General features: G+C 47.8%; 1 protein-coding gene across 1 annotated transcript in view; it reads right to left on the reverse strand.

Annotated features, from left to right (window-relative positions):
- Nucleotides 1–4765: 4765 nt before the first annotated feature.
- WDFY2 (WD repeat and FYVE domain containing 2) overlaps nucleotides 4766–14624 on the reverse strand; it is a 159946-nt gene continuing 150087 nt past the window's right edge. The window contains exons 10-12 of the mRNA XM_012782651.3: nucleotides 13815–13945; nucleotides 11952–12060; nucleotides 4766–10932 (exon numbers count right to left, since the gene is read on the reverse strand). Of these exons, the coding sequence (XP_012638105.1) occupies nucleotides 10903–10932; nucleotides 11952–12060; nucleotides 13815–13945 (270 nt within the window). The 3' untranslated portion in view covers nucleotides 4766–10902. The remainder of the gene's footprint in view (nucleotides 10933–11951; nucleotides 12061–13814; nucleotides 13946–14624) is intronic.

A 14624-nucleotide genomic window follows, 5' to 3' on the forward strand; every position in this document is an offset into this window, starting at 1 on the left:
CATTAGTATGTCCAGCCTTGGAATTCATCCTAAGAAATACGGATATGGAAAACAAGGTTGCTTGTCACAGCACTGGTGAAAGGAGATGCAGTTAATGAATTAGGGAACACCCGTACAAAAGACACCTGTTCAGGGCTGAAATCCCTGCTGTTGATAAGGGCCCATGGAAGAAAAGAACCGTCTGCACAAGTGAAGATTTCAAGTTCTAAATAGTACACAGTTTATCTTCATATTTTTTCGCGACCACACCCCTATAGAAAGAGGTATACGTTCGTGCTTTGTGGTATCCCTGGGGACCTCGAGTGGGGACTTGGCAGAAATGAGCCCGCTGCTGCACAGATCTGAGGAAGTTCTGCAGTCTCCTGTCACCGACACAAAAGGGACGTTCTCGGCACCGTGCACCAGGGCAGACTCAGGCTGGGCGTGCTCAGAGCGCGTGGCTGCTCAGCTCTTCACTTCCTCGTGCGAGACGCGCTCGGTTCCACCTGCCCGTGGTTTCGGTTCCAGCAGGCCGTGCCGTGGGGAGCCCCTTGGACTCCCGACTGCAGCATTCTGACAGCCCCAACATCAACTCGTGTGCTTACAAAATCCCTCTAGCAATCCCGCCACCTGGCTCTGTCACCTAGGCTAAGGTGCAGTTTGCCATCTGTGTCCCCAGCTTGGGGAGCAACGCTCAGGTGCAGACCACTTGTCTGTGGCCCTGGAGGCCGGGGCATGCAGACAATTGTCTCCGAGTGCTCCAGCAGAAGGCTTCAAGTTCCTTTTTTTGCCCATTGGTATATCCTAATTTTTCCACAATAAGTATTATTTCTGCAAAAATTTTAAAAAAATGTTTATTTTGAATTTTAAAAAGGAGGGTGTTAGAATAGATGATCCCTTCTATCTCTAAAACTCGATGATCTCAGTAAGGCTTTTAAATGTTGTTTTTTCTGGTTTCTTTCCTCTCCTTGGCTTCACAGGAGAACTATTTTGTTTCCTGATGTGCTCACTTCCGAGACACTGTGTTCCCTGAGGTCTGGGGGGAAACGGGGTGTAGCCTGCAGTCAGGGCTGGTGGCTGCGTCCCTCCTCAGGCCACTGGGCAGGCCCAGGCTGGGGCCACCTGTGAGGCAGGGCTAGGCTGGGGGCCGTGGCAGGCAAGAGCATCTCTCTGCAGCCCGGGGGCGCAGGGGTGCGGAGGGAGGGAGAGGCAGAGAAGCTTGGCAGAGGAAGTGAAAAAATTCTTTCCCCTCTTACTATACTCCTCCCTAAAAAGAAGAAAATGCTAAAATGGCCCAAGAAACCAACAGCCAGGAACCCCTGAGAGGTTAGGCTCATTTGGGGGAGATTGGCACCCAGGAGGCAGAGCCCCTGGGTTTGGTCCCCTGGGGCCTCAGTGTGGGCCCCCCACCCCGTGAGAGCCATTCTCAGGGTGGCCAGGGGGCCCTGCGGCCACTCTGCTGGTGGGGAGGGGCTGGCCTGGGTGCTGGTGTCTGGAGCCCGGGGACATGGGGACCCAACAGTACTCTCAGGCTCTGGCAGGTGACACTTTCCACCAGGCAACGCCTCAGGGGCTTTATAACAAGGTTCTTTGGAATCAGTTCTGAACAGCTTAGAGAAGTGTGAATTTCAGGTAGAAAGAGAGCAGCGTATGATCCCCTTTCATTTCTGATCCTTGCTTTGGCATTAGAAAGAAGTCAGCCTCATGAAGTCCCTGCCACAGAGAATGCTGAGCTACCCCAGCTGCCCTTCGGCCCCCACCACCTCTCCCTCCCCCCCCACTTTCGAGTCCTGCCTGCAGGGCTCCAGGCCAGGCTGGGGGGCCCTGTTCTCTGCAGCAGCCACGCAGCGCAGCCGCCACTTCTTCCAAGGTGGCTTCCTCCCTGGCTCTGCAGGCAGGAACACAGGGCTGGGGCACAGCTGGCTTTGGAGGGGCACCCTCCTTCCTGAAAGCCAGGCAGGACTATCCCCCCTTTCCCTGGGGCTGTGCCCGGTTTTGTGGACCAGACGCTTCCTCTGTCCATTGGAGTTGGCTTGGGGAAGGGCTGCACCCCTGATCTTGCCCCTCCTTCCACTGATCTTTCTGAGCTTGGTGGGTCCCTTGAAGGCTGTGGTGACCCTGTCAACAAAGGCCTGGGCAGGGCCATCCTGTGGGGCGGGGGTGGAGGCAGCTCCTACCTTGGGGCCAAGGACAGTCTGGGCAGTTTTCCAAGCAGCAACCCCAAGGGGGTGACTGTGGCCCGCTTCTCCACTCGTGGGAGCAGTGCTCTGTTCAGGTTTGTTCTCAATGGCGGCGGGCTCCCAAGGGGGCAAGCTCTGAGAGGAGGCGGCGTGAGAGTGAGTGGATGCCGTTAGAGAAGAACACTTGCCCTTGGGCGGAAACCAGGCTCTTCTCTCTGGTTGTTTCCTCCATTCTTGATGAGAACCACCTTGCTTGGGTTATTAAGAAGTGCTGGTGGCCCTGGTGGCCACGAGGATGGTTGTGCCCCTTCCCGTTGGGGGCCCCAGGCTGGGGGAGGGGGCCCCACGTGTGGCCCCCTCCCCCAGCCTGGCTGCCACCTGCCGCTTGACCCAGGCCTGGAGCCGCCTGTGAATCCAAGCCTCAGCCCCGACCTCTCTTCTCCACTAGGCCTCCCTCCGGGAGCATGTCATGTACAGCTCGGTGCTAAATCTGCGTGGGCCCTCGAGGGCGGGATGGTGTCTAACACCGGAGGAGGGGAGGGGAATGCCACCTCCTTCCCAGCAGGTGTCAGGTCAGTGACTGAGGGGCCTGAGCAGCAACAGGGACAGAGACTCATCTACGCTGCCACGGTTCACACCTCTGTTCCCTCTCACTTGTAGTTCGGAATCCAGCCTCTACACACCAGCCTCTTGCTAGAACATACTCCTTGCTGGCTGAAGAGGAGAAACTCATGGAGATCCTGGAACAGCTGGCTCAGAGATTTAACAAGGCCAGGCCAGGCCCAGCACGAGCCAGAGTCACCTTAGAAGACACCAGAAGGTGTGGGCTAGGGGCCAGGGAACAGACCCCACTTCGACTTCCCTGGGGGGCTACAAGGAATGGAAACTTGTATTTTAAAATAAATAGGACTGGGGCCACGAACAAGCTGACCTTGATCTTCTGCAGCAGGTTCTTTTCTTGTTTAAATCTCTCCCTTACTTGAGAATGTGGTTTTCTAAAAATTTGTTTTAAAATTAACCAACCTTGTCACACTGAGGGGCCTCAGGGCTGGGAGGAAGAACGAACACCCTCCCTGTGGACTCTCCCTCCTCCCCCTTTCTAGATGCCTCCAGTGTCGGGGGGCCGCTGGGCAAGCACATTTACATAAACAATTTAAATGAAGCCAAGTTTACCTTTGCTGAGAATTGGGAGTGGCTTCAATAACGCACATTGCATTCTGGCACCATACTCTGCTAAAACCTCTAAATTACACCGTTTTACCTCTTAGTGACCTTAGGGGCAGCTGCAACAAAACCAACAAGCAGATCTGGAATACATCTACACATGTTCTTGGTGTTCAGGATGAAATAACCGGAACTCGTCGCCCATACCAGAGGAAAATGCAGATGGTGCAGCTTCTTGGCGGTCCCCGAGACACTGGGGATCCGGGGCTCGCCAGCCGAGGACCCCAGGCTTGGGGCTTCTCTGGGCAAGCCTGCCTGAAACAGCAGTGTCCACCTGACAGGAGGCGCTGCTGAGCCCCCGCTCCTTGTCTGCAGGAGGAAGACAGCGCGGGCCTGGGGCTGCCCTGCCAGCCTCCCTTGGCTGTTCCACAGCATGTGGGCTCCTTGGTTTCTTCGCACCTATTTTCTTCTCCATAAAATGGTCCTCTTTTTGAAAGAGGCTTTCCCTGGCCGTGTTTGGCCTGAAGTCCTTTCTCTTTATTTGGAGAGTTTATTAAACACAGAAAAAGCAGACACATGAAAGATAAAATAAAAAGCCCTCCGTGGCCACAGCCACGTGCTGTGTGTGCGTGGTCCATGGTGAACGGTGGCTCACCTTCATCTCCCGACGGTGGCTCTCCCTGAGGTCTAGGCAGCCAGTGGTCTAGAAACTACCCCCCACCCCCAACTGGACAAACCAATAGGGGCAACACCAAAGCAGGCTTTGGTGTGTGTGTGGTCACGCGTAACAACAACGATGGCACCACAGTTGCAGGAAGGTTTTCACAGAGGTTTATTTAAGCCATGGAGGCGACTCTGCACTGAGTTGGCCACTGGGGATGGCTACACGCACGTTTTGGTTAGAGGGAAGCACAGCGGGAGAGAGCAGAGTGAACACATTCATGGCATTCAGCAGCATTTGAACGTAGGACGGCCGACAGGCATGTCAACATGACAGGAAGTTCTTGCTCACCATCCCCGCATCACATTCAGGAAGTCAAAGTCCAGACTGGTTGGTCTGGTTGGTGGGATCGTGGCAGGCAGCGTGGTGGAGGCCAGCGGGGTTTGAGCTGGAGCCACACTGGAGAAATCGTCCCAACGCCAGGCTCATTACATTCACAGCCCAGCCCCATGGGGAGAATCTCATTTCAAAAACAGAAAGAGATAATCTATACGTAACATGCCCGCTGCAGCCAGGTCCAGCTGCGGGCCGCAGCCCGGTGGATGCACAGGATGGAAGAGTCCGGGTCCCTGGTTATGAACACAGTGGCAGGCAGGCACAGACGTGGGCCAGCACCTTCCCTGTTGTCCAGTTACTAACGGTTTTTGTACTTTTCATACAAAGATTTTTTTGCGAAATGACAGTACCTTGAAACACAAAGTCATTTAAAGAGCAAGGCAAATGGTATAAGGTATAAACATGTTTTATAATGGTTAACAGTGACACTAGTGTTTTGGTCCATACTTCGTACTGGCATATGCTACTACATAAGGCTGCCGTCCATTTAAATGATAAAAAGTCTATATAAGTGAAATACTTTTTCCCTTTTTGTGAGTTATAGATCACCTTCTCATGCATCCCAGAGAACCAAGGAACATAAAAGAGAAAGAATCATAAACGTCAAGGTCACTTCTGAGTCTAACTTCTGGACCAACCTGCAGTTCCCTATCACGTCCTCTCCCAAGAAAGCCAGATACTCTTCCTGGCTCAGAAAGGTGGATGTTTTGAGGTATCTATTTTTAATGAGACGGTACCGTGATTAATTTCCACCTTCACCATCTTTTTCTAAAACCAAACTTACGAGGCTCGAGATGGAATAATCTGGAAAGCAACTCACTTGATATAGCTGAAGACAACAAAGGCATGGCGATACGGGCTCTGCCGATGGTTTAGGCTATTCCAACAATAAGATTTGTGGAATCACAGAATCACAAGATTGGAAGGGACCTTTAGAATGATGGTCAAATCTGTCCCTTCCTCCAGGCTTTAATCTCCTTTCCAACATCTCTGACCAGAGGCTATTTGCTGTCTGTAAATTCCCTGGCATGGGAAGTGCAAGGGAGGGATACCATTCCAGTTTAGGATAGATCTAATTTTTAGACACTGTTTTCATGTGTTAGACCTAAACAGGCTTCTTGGTGAAAAGGAAAATGTTTAAAGACAAAAATACAAACTAAAACCCCTGAGGGTTGGTATGTGGTCCCTGGTTGTAAAGCTGAGCTGAAGTTTAAACATGAGCACAGATATTTCTGAATTCAGTTCTGGACATTTGATACTTGGGTCCTGAAAAAAAAAAAAGGCAAATGATGCAACAGCAAGAAATAGCTGTCGCCAAGCCCTGCCACGGGGTGCTCTGGCCTCAACAGGGCCGGCTCTCCCAGGCAGTGGCTGCCTGAGCCCTTTTTATTGTAACTGAATTGAGAAAAATTGTTCCCTTCCCCTTGGCGAGTGCCACTGTGACCAGGATTTGCCACACTGTACTGAAATGATCTGTCACTTGTGAGAGCAGGAAGTGGAGGCAGCAGCTGCCGGCGTCCGTACCCAAACACGGGTGCTGCCTGTCAGTGCAATGCCACGTGCAAATAGGACAGTGCTCTCCTGCCACGGGTCCTGGTCTTGCCTTTCCCAAAGCGGAGCAGCCGAGCCCTGCCCACGCATGGCATTAGTTTGTGAGTCCTGCAGGCCAAGGGCTGTGCATGTAATGGTCTCCAGTTCCAGTGAGAGGCTGTGCAACTACAAAGATGGAAAATCAGTCACCCTGGGTCATTTTCAGGTAACAATCATAGGGATTTCCAAAGAAAAAGAAACTGATACTAGCACTGGCTACAGGGTGAGCCTGAGTCCTGTCGTGGTGAACTGTGGGCTGTCTGCCTTCCTTTGGGGCCATGCTGCAGCTGACAGTGAGACCTCCTGCTCCAGGACCGCAGCCTCGCGGTGTCCTCTGGCAACTCCAACCCACTTGTGGTCCCTGCACACCCCACACCGACTCCAGCACTCAGGCCTTTGTTTATCCTGCTTCTGCAGCCTAGGAAGCCATTTTCTCCACCCCCCCCCCTTACGACTCACTGCTCATCCTTAATACTCAGCTCAGAAGTCCTCTGAGAAGCCCCTCCTGCCCCACCTGCTGGATCAAGGCACCCCGGGCAGCTCCTGGGATGGGACCCCAAGCTCGCCTCCATCAGTAAATGAATCACGTCCCACCGAGATGACCTGTTTGCTGTCTGTGTGGCCTCTGCATAGCCTGGGAATGGGCTCAGAGACTTTGTAACCCCAGCGCCTAGTTCAAAGCCTGGTCTACGGGGGCTCTCCACAAATGGCTGGCTTGCACTAGAATCTCAAGGACCCTCTAGACAACTCAGTGCTCAAAATGGGCTTCATTTCTGTGTCTTCTGATCGTGTTAATAAATACCCACTTTCACACTAGGAAAAACTTAACATTAAAGGAGGGAAAAACAAGAATGTTTTGACAAAGAACTTTCTTTCACTTTAAGATAAAAATCTTAGTAAATGAGAGCATTTACACATATACAATCAAACTACTGTGAAAAGGCATAACCAAATTCATCTAATGAGTATTTATGTCCAGGAACTGTGATCCATAGTTTAGAGCCACCCTATTGCATAAAAACCAAAATTTGAGCCTTAAGAATTGACTAATATTAAGCAAAAATAAATTTTACTTTTAAAAAATGAATCTCAGGCCAGGCATGGTGGCTCACACTGTGATCCCAGTACTTTGGGAGGCCGAGGCAGGAGGATGTCTTGAGATCAGGAGTTTGTGACCAGCCTGGGCAACACAGTGAGACCCCATCTCTCCTGTCTCTACAGAAAAATTTTAAAAATAGGCCATGCCTGGTGGTGTGCCCCTGTAGTCCCAGCTACTTGGGAGGCTGAGGCAGGAGGACTACTTGAGCCCAGGAGTTCAAGGTTGCAGTGAGCTATGACTATGCTACTGCACTCCCTCCTGTCTCAAAAACCAAAAAACAAACAAATGAACAAATAAAACAAGTCAGAAAATGGAAAGGGGATGTTCATACGGGCAAATGCTGTCGGCGCAGAGCCTCGCTCTTACCACACCTGCCCTCACACAAATAGGGTGCAGTGCATTTCCGGTGTCCCGGATTTCCACTTAAATGTTGCCACTGGGGTGGTTTGTGAAGAAGTGTGTAGGAAGAAGTTTATGTGGATGAAGAATTGCAATAATTACCTCCGTGTATAGTACTCACCCCCTCATAACTACAGGGCTGGGGCCAAAAGAAGTGCCAAATACACTTAGCACGAGGAACAAACCCGGTTTCAGAGCTTCCGTCTCACAGCGCTGGAAGTCACTCTTCCCACGCATGCCATTACCACATAATGCTAAAAAACAACTGTTCCTGGAACGTTCTTTTAGATTCTCCTGTTGACACCTCAGCTATATCTAACTGCCCGGTATGACTAAAGTGTTTTCTACTTGGAACATTCTGGATCTCTGAAGATCTCTTCCAGTTTTGTGATTTTATGATTCTCTGAACAATTCAAACAAATGAGAAATACATCATGGTTGATTGACCTCACGTAAAATGACACGAGATTCCAAGTACTTAATCTCAAACCATTTTTGCTACTGTGGAAACACGCCCAGGCAGCTGACAGCTCCAGTAATCGTCATTCCTTTGGAGCTACCAAGAGCATGTGACTGGTTTTCTCCTACCAAACAGAGAACAGCTCCAGCCTATGACACGTGCAGTTTTGCTACTTTCCCAACATAGTCACGTTAGGCATTATTTGCCAGAGCTGCTGGATGTTTAAGCTGTAAAGCAAAAATATATGTAAAGTGCAAATCCAATAGGGTAAAACAAGAACGGTGACGGTTCACGTAGACAGGAGAAAAGCCAGGTGCTGGCGCCAGCTTCTACTCCTAAGGAATGGAGGCTCCATTTCCATAAAAGGCTTGGAAGACACCCAACATCAGCATATTATTTCTTGAGTTATAAAAATGGTGGAGACACTTAATGCAAAACTTATGGATTCACAGTATTACAAACACATACAGTTGGTTTGCTAAATACTTTTTACCAAATCCAAGCACCCACACAGATCAGGAGGAAGAAAAGGGCAGAGCAATGAATAGCTTGACAAATCTGTGGTTTTCAATCGTGATTCTCATCACCAGTGAGGTGGCAAGTGGTTTCACCCTCAGAGTGGCCCTGTGGCTGGGCTAGAGCAATGCTGGGAGGCAGATGGCTAGAGTAGCAGGTCACAAGCTGGAGCGACTATGTTGGGCACATGTGATCTAACAGGGGCAGTTGGCTTCCTGAATGAGGTCTGAACTCACCTAGCCCCAACTCAGAATCCACCCAAGGCTTGCTCGAGGGCCTCCACCACCCTAACACTGTGTTCCCCTCTTTGTATACAGGGTAAGCTCCCAGGCTCAGGGAGGGGGAGCAGAGAGATTCATTTCTACTACTGATTTCCAACACACAGTCCTCTACTAGGTACAACTTAGTAAGCGGCTGCAGGTTCTAGGAATAAACTACAAAATAGATATTTCAATATTTTAAATTTAATTCCCTTTTTAAAGCTCTCTCATAGAACTATCACAAAGAAAAGACTCACAGTAGTTAGAACAGTCTTGACTGAGGCAGGCAAGGGTGGTGTGGGCAAAGGCAGCAAAGTGACAAGTGGCTCTAGCGTCCGTGTGTGCGTGTGCATGCATGCGTGCATCCTCAGAGTTCTGGTCACATGGGCTGAGCTGGTCTGATGTGCCAGGTGACAGCTGCCATGTACCGTGGCTGCACGGGATGTGTGTACTGGCCCTGCCTCCCTGTGCTGGGGCAGCAGAGCCGTCCCAGGAGGCCCCTCCCCAGGAAGCGCGCTTGCTTGGCGTTAGGGGCGGTATCGCAGGATGGCTCGTCGTGCTTCCCCCAGTTAGAAAAGCAATGAATGATCGTGAGGGAATAAAACCAACTTCCAGGAAAAGAGGAAAAATAACAGCGAGGATTTCAATTTTCACCCAAATACACCACCAAAAAACTGTCACGTAGGAAGTGAACAAGATGCTGTGGAGGTAGGGCTTGGACCGGGAAGGGCGAGCAAGTGGCCTATGTATCTGCCAGGCTTTATTCGACCTGGTGACCCGCAGGGACTGGGGGTCCCTGGATGATCCCCAGGGATGAGGATGGAATGAGGGAGTCTACATAAAGTGCGTAGGACGGGGCAGGCACCTGGTGCAGGCTTGTTACTAATTTTAATTCTATTTTTACAGGTGAAAATCAGATTTTTAGAAGGGACATCGATATCCTGAGTTGAGTTACTATACACAAGAATATTCCATTTTATCAAGTTTGGTTGGATTCCCTCAGAAATAAGCATTCTTCAGGTTCATTTTCTGAAGTCCTCCTTTACATTCCCAACAGGAAAACAGCAGGAACTGTAGGATTCAGTACCTTTCTAGCCTCAGACCACACAGTTTTAGCATGAAAGTACGCAAAGTGTTCTGGATGCAATCCATGAAGATACGAATGTTTAAATATCTAGTTTTTAAAGGGATAGAAAATACAGAAGGCGAGGAATAGAGCAGGATTACAATCTTGCATGTTCAAGTTTAGAATTGATGTCACACAGAAAAACACATCTTAAAGATGCTTATTTTTGAAGCATGTAGGGTTTTGTGTGTGCATGTTGTTTTTAATACTATCAGGGAGGGAGAACTGTGTCAAAAAACTAAAATGTAAAAGGCTCAGCAGGCTCCAACTGAATTCTAAATCATCCAGGCACTGAGAGTTGAAGCTCTGAGTTACAACAATCTCCTTCTGTAGGGATGGTGACTCGGGAGTAGCTTTCTCACGGCATTTTTTTTTTTAATGTAGGAAAGCCAGAGGAAACTGAGGCAGAAACACAAGGTCATTTTTCTGTAAGAACATGAATGAGTCAGACATCGCACACAGATCCTTCTTCAGGCGATTCAAGAAGTCAGTTGGTGAAGCCACACAAATGATTTTCCATATCTCTCCACTGAAGAGGACATGAAAACAGAAGCGCTGAGAATAAATATGTAAAAACATACGTACTCCACGGAAAAGCAGAGAAGGTGCAGGTAGATGCAGAGAGAAGAGAAGAAAGAGATGCCGGCCACGTGACGCACACTGAAGTGAAGAAAACATGGAAACTACTTTATAACGACCAAAGTACCCTGAACACGTACTTCCCTCATTTCTCGGACATACAAAGCAACAAGTAAAACAGAGTGCTGAAAAATATAAAAACTAAACCACTCCACACAGATTTTTCAGTATACTCAAAATAATGTAGCACAGCCAGAATGTATAAACCATTTTCTAAAAAAATATCTTCTTTTATATTGTATGAATGGGTTGGAGAGTCCTCTTGCAAGTGTTCACTCACGAGGTCACCGCTGCGCGTCGGGCATCTGCAAATCCATCCAGGGTTTTAGTTTCTCTCTTACTCCTCACTGCTCTGCTTTTCCCCTCCAGTCATGACTCGGATCAGAACAACCGTTCCTAGTAAATGCCGTCTTGCCGAGTCCCACGAGGGCCATCATGACACCACTGGGGTCATATCCCACAACTGTCCAGAGGAAAAGAAGATACAGAGTGGACTCAAAGTAATTGCGTTGGGGATAAATAGTCCTTACCATTGAATTCTTCAAGTGAATTTTTTTCATTTAACAGGCAACTGCATACTACGCTAACATGATTCCCAACTCTATATGTTTTTCATCAGAAATGTCAACGTAAAGCTCAAAACATGACAATGGCAGCTTGAGATTTTGATCCAGCTAAGAGTACAAAGGCAGATTAGATCCATTTAAGGGGGAAGGGAGCTTACATTAATCAGACACTAAGCATGTGCTGTGTCCTTTCCATATCTTCTCATTTCATCTTCCAGATAATTCTACAGGATGTCTAATTTTCAAAAATAAAAAAACCCTGAGGTTCCCCAGTTTACTTTAAACTCGTTGAAAGCCAGAAGTCTGGTAGATTCCAAAGTGGGTTACTTTAACTACCTCATCCTGCTGCTGTCTCTAAGGACAGGACGGGGCTAGGTCAGGAAGGCAGAGCTCAGTATGTTGGGCAAGCTTGTGCCTCCCTGTTTCTTGTGGCCCCTTCTGTCCTGGGCCACTGCCACGGCACTGAATCTGTGTGGTCTACCGAGGTCCTTGGAGAGGCCCTGGATGGATGCTTTTGGATTAATTGATCTCACTGGGAAAAGATCTTGTTTATTATCTGTTGGCTTATTCAAGTCCTGCCCTTCATCCATGCTCACTCAATCCCATCTCCCTTGTGAAGCCTTCTCCACCAGCACCATCTCCTACTGCTGAACTTTTTTAAGATGATTCTCATCTGTATTACTCTTTTGGCTGCTGCACATGTGACCTATAATCATTTTTTTGTATAACTCAAGTAGACTATCCATTCCTTGCAGGCTGGAGCCATGTCTTATTTCTTTGTGTAGAGCCAGTGCCTGGCACAAGGCCAGGCCACGTATTAAATAATAGGTTCTCAAAAATGGTCACCTCCAAGGTGCCTCACATGTTCTTGGTGCCCGCCAAAGATAAAAAGCTTTTTAATAAGATGGTGTCTTACCTTAATAACCTTGTCAGTTCCAGAAGTCAGTAACCATCCTCTAGTTGCATCAAAATGCACATGCACAATGTTATGTTTACTGTCATGGAAAGTAGCCGTGGGTGCACGTCTGCAAGGAGCAAAGAAAGTTTCCAAGAGTGAAAGGTGCTGACATGAATGGAGGAGATCTAGGATGACATTATGTTCTAATTTTTAGCCTAGTGGCTAAAATTGCTTCAGTGTGAGAAATGCTCCTCAGATCTAGCTTTATTCCCTGGTGACCTGTTATGATTAAAAAAAAAAAAAAAAAAAAAAAAGCAAAAAGATTCTTAAAGTCTCTAAAATGGAAAAGAGATGAAATCTCTAAAAGTCCTTCTGGAGAATGTGTTGCTCTAATGGAGTCTGTGAAAATCTCTTACCTGTGCTTTTGAGAAATCTTTTAAAAACCATAGTGTTTTTGCTAAGTTTGGGCTCAGAAGGACTTGCCAGTAAAATAGTCTACCTTTGCCTATTTAATTATTTAAAAAAAAAGTGTGCTTGATAAAATGCCTAAGATACTACTAATTGTCATTCTACTTGGAAGGCCATCCACATCCTTCCTTCAGTAGTAGAACTGCAGACTCAGTTTCTCTGTAGTATTCTAAGCTTTAACAAGCAAAACGAAATATAAACAAACATATTATTTGCTTTGCAGTTTTCAGTCTATGTGGGTTTCGTTTTAATAAGAACGCCTGTCAACTGCTGAGGTGCTCTAGGGGCAATGAAAGTGCTTCTGCCAAAAAGAGGTGGAAGATACAGTGCAGTGGGAAGGGGACAGGGACACAGCCAAGGGGATGACGCTCTCTCATCATGCTTCCAGGGGTCCCCCTAGGCTGCAGGGGGCTCTCTGAAGGTGGTTTTCTTCTTTCTTTTTTCCATAGGTAAATCTGTAGGACAGATCTTTAGTATACTAAAAATGGTCACTTTAAATTTTTCAAATTAAAGATTTAGGCTTAATTTGCAAGTCCCTTAGACTACCTGGATGTGTGTCTTTATCTATAAAATGAAGAATCAAACTAGAATATCTCTAAGGTCTCTTGCAGTTCTCTAATTTAATGAAAAGAACTCTCATTAATTTCATCATGTATGATGAGTGGAATATAATCAATGAACGTAAATGCTTACTCATGCAAGGGCATCTTGATTTATATTTTATATGGAAAAATAATACTTAAAATGATTTTACTGTAATTCAAGGTGCTGGGAGGATTGGGGAGACAAATTACCTAGGCGATGCTCCTATGACTCACTAAAAGGGAAACCTGTTGCAGAATATTCTATTGACATCTGGGGGCAGCTTTCAATTATCCAACATAAAAGGGACAACACAGATTTGTCCCATCCTCCAAAGTACATGAGGTGCAGTAAGCTAAGGCCCCAGGCTACTTGGCAGGTCTAATCAGCCTAATCAGTGGTTAGGCAACTGGGAATGTTTGTCTCTTAGGTAAAGTGGCTTAGCTCTTCCCAGAAAATGAAACCTTCTAGAACCTGAAAACTGATCCAACTTCTGTAGTAAAGATACTAGTTTGGGCCAGAAACTGTGCCCCTGCACTCCTGGGCAAGTCTCAGGTAAACGAGCAGACAGAAGAGTTTGCTCCGAGAGCATGTATTTTAAATGCACATATCTCTGGGATTAGGAAGAGCAGAGATGAATTCTTTGAACATATTTTCTCCTGTATCTTGCAAGATAACACAGATCTCTTGGCGGCAAAGGCAGGCTTTTACCACTTGCCATGATCTATGTTCCAACCCAGCAGTATCGAGAACAATCTGAGGCATGGCGGGAGCTCTCAGGTTAGAGTCTCTCCCTAACTTGCAGCAGTGTGTGCAGGTGCTGGAACTTACTCTTCATCTGTGATGGCCTCGTGGCAGCTGTCGCAGACCCTCACTTCAAACTCGAAGCCCATCAGAGGGATGGAGGAGCGCTTGGAGCTGCACTTGCCGCACACGGCCTTCCCGCACTTGCGGCAGTGGTGCTGCGGGGAGAGAAAGCAGACACTCGACAATGTGGCCCCTGCGCCTCACCCCTCCCGGCAGATGCTGGCAGGGTCACCAGGTGAAGGTGCGGGGCGAGCATGTTCTAGAGAGCTCAAAGGAACACAGCACGTGTCTCTCGTCTGGGGCCCTGTCATTCAGAATGAGGGCTTTCGGGAAACACCTGTGACTGGGCCACCTCCCCCTTCTCGGTCTTTTCTAGAGGGACCACCCAGCAGCCAGGTGACCTTAAATCTGGGTGCACTGCAGAAGTGCCACCTTAGGGCTGATGCTGCTGGATGAAGGAGAACATGGATAAAACCAGAGTCAATCCAAGGACTACACTTTGGCCATGCTCAACCTAGCTGACCTAACATTTGATTTCCTTAGGGAAGAACAAATCGAACCATGGAATTAGATTGAAAATGCTGTATTATAAGTAGACATAAATAATTCAAACTAAATTGGAAGGAGGGAAAGTAAAATAATTAAGGAGAAATAAATACCACTTATATAATTTCATGGTTTGGCTATGCATGACACCTCTAATTTTAAGGTATGTTTCAATAGATGCCACTAGAATTCTAAAATCGGCTCCCTTTAGCTACTTATTGGGAACAAATCACTAGAAGGAATGAGCTACAGTAGACAAAGGGAGTAAATTAATAAATTGTGTGCTCA

The sequence above is a fragment of the Microcebus murinus genome, chromosome 13, assembly GCF_040939455.1.
Source record: "Microcebus murinus isolate Inina chromosome 13, M.murinus_Inina_mat1.0, whole genome shotgun sequence".
NCBI classification, from domain to species: Eukaryota; Metazoa; Chordata; class Mammalia; order Primates; family Cheirogaleidae; genus Microcebus; species Microcebus murinus.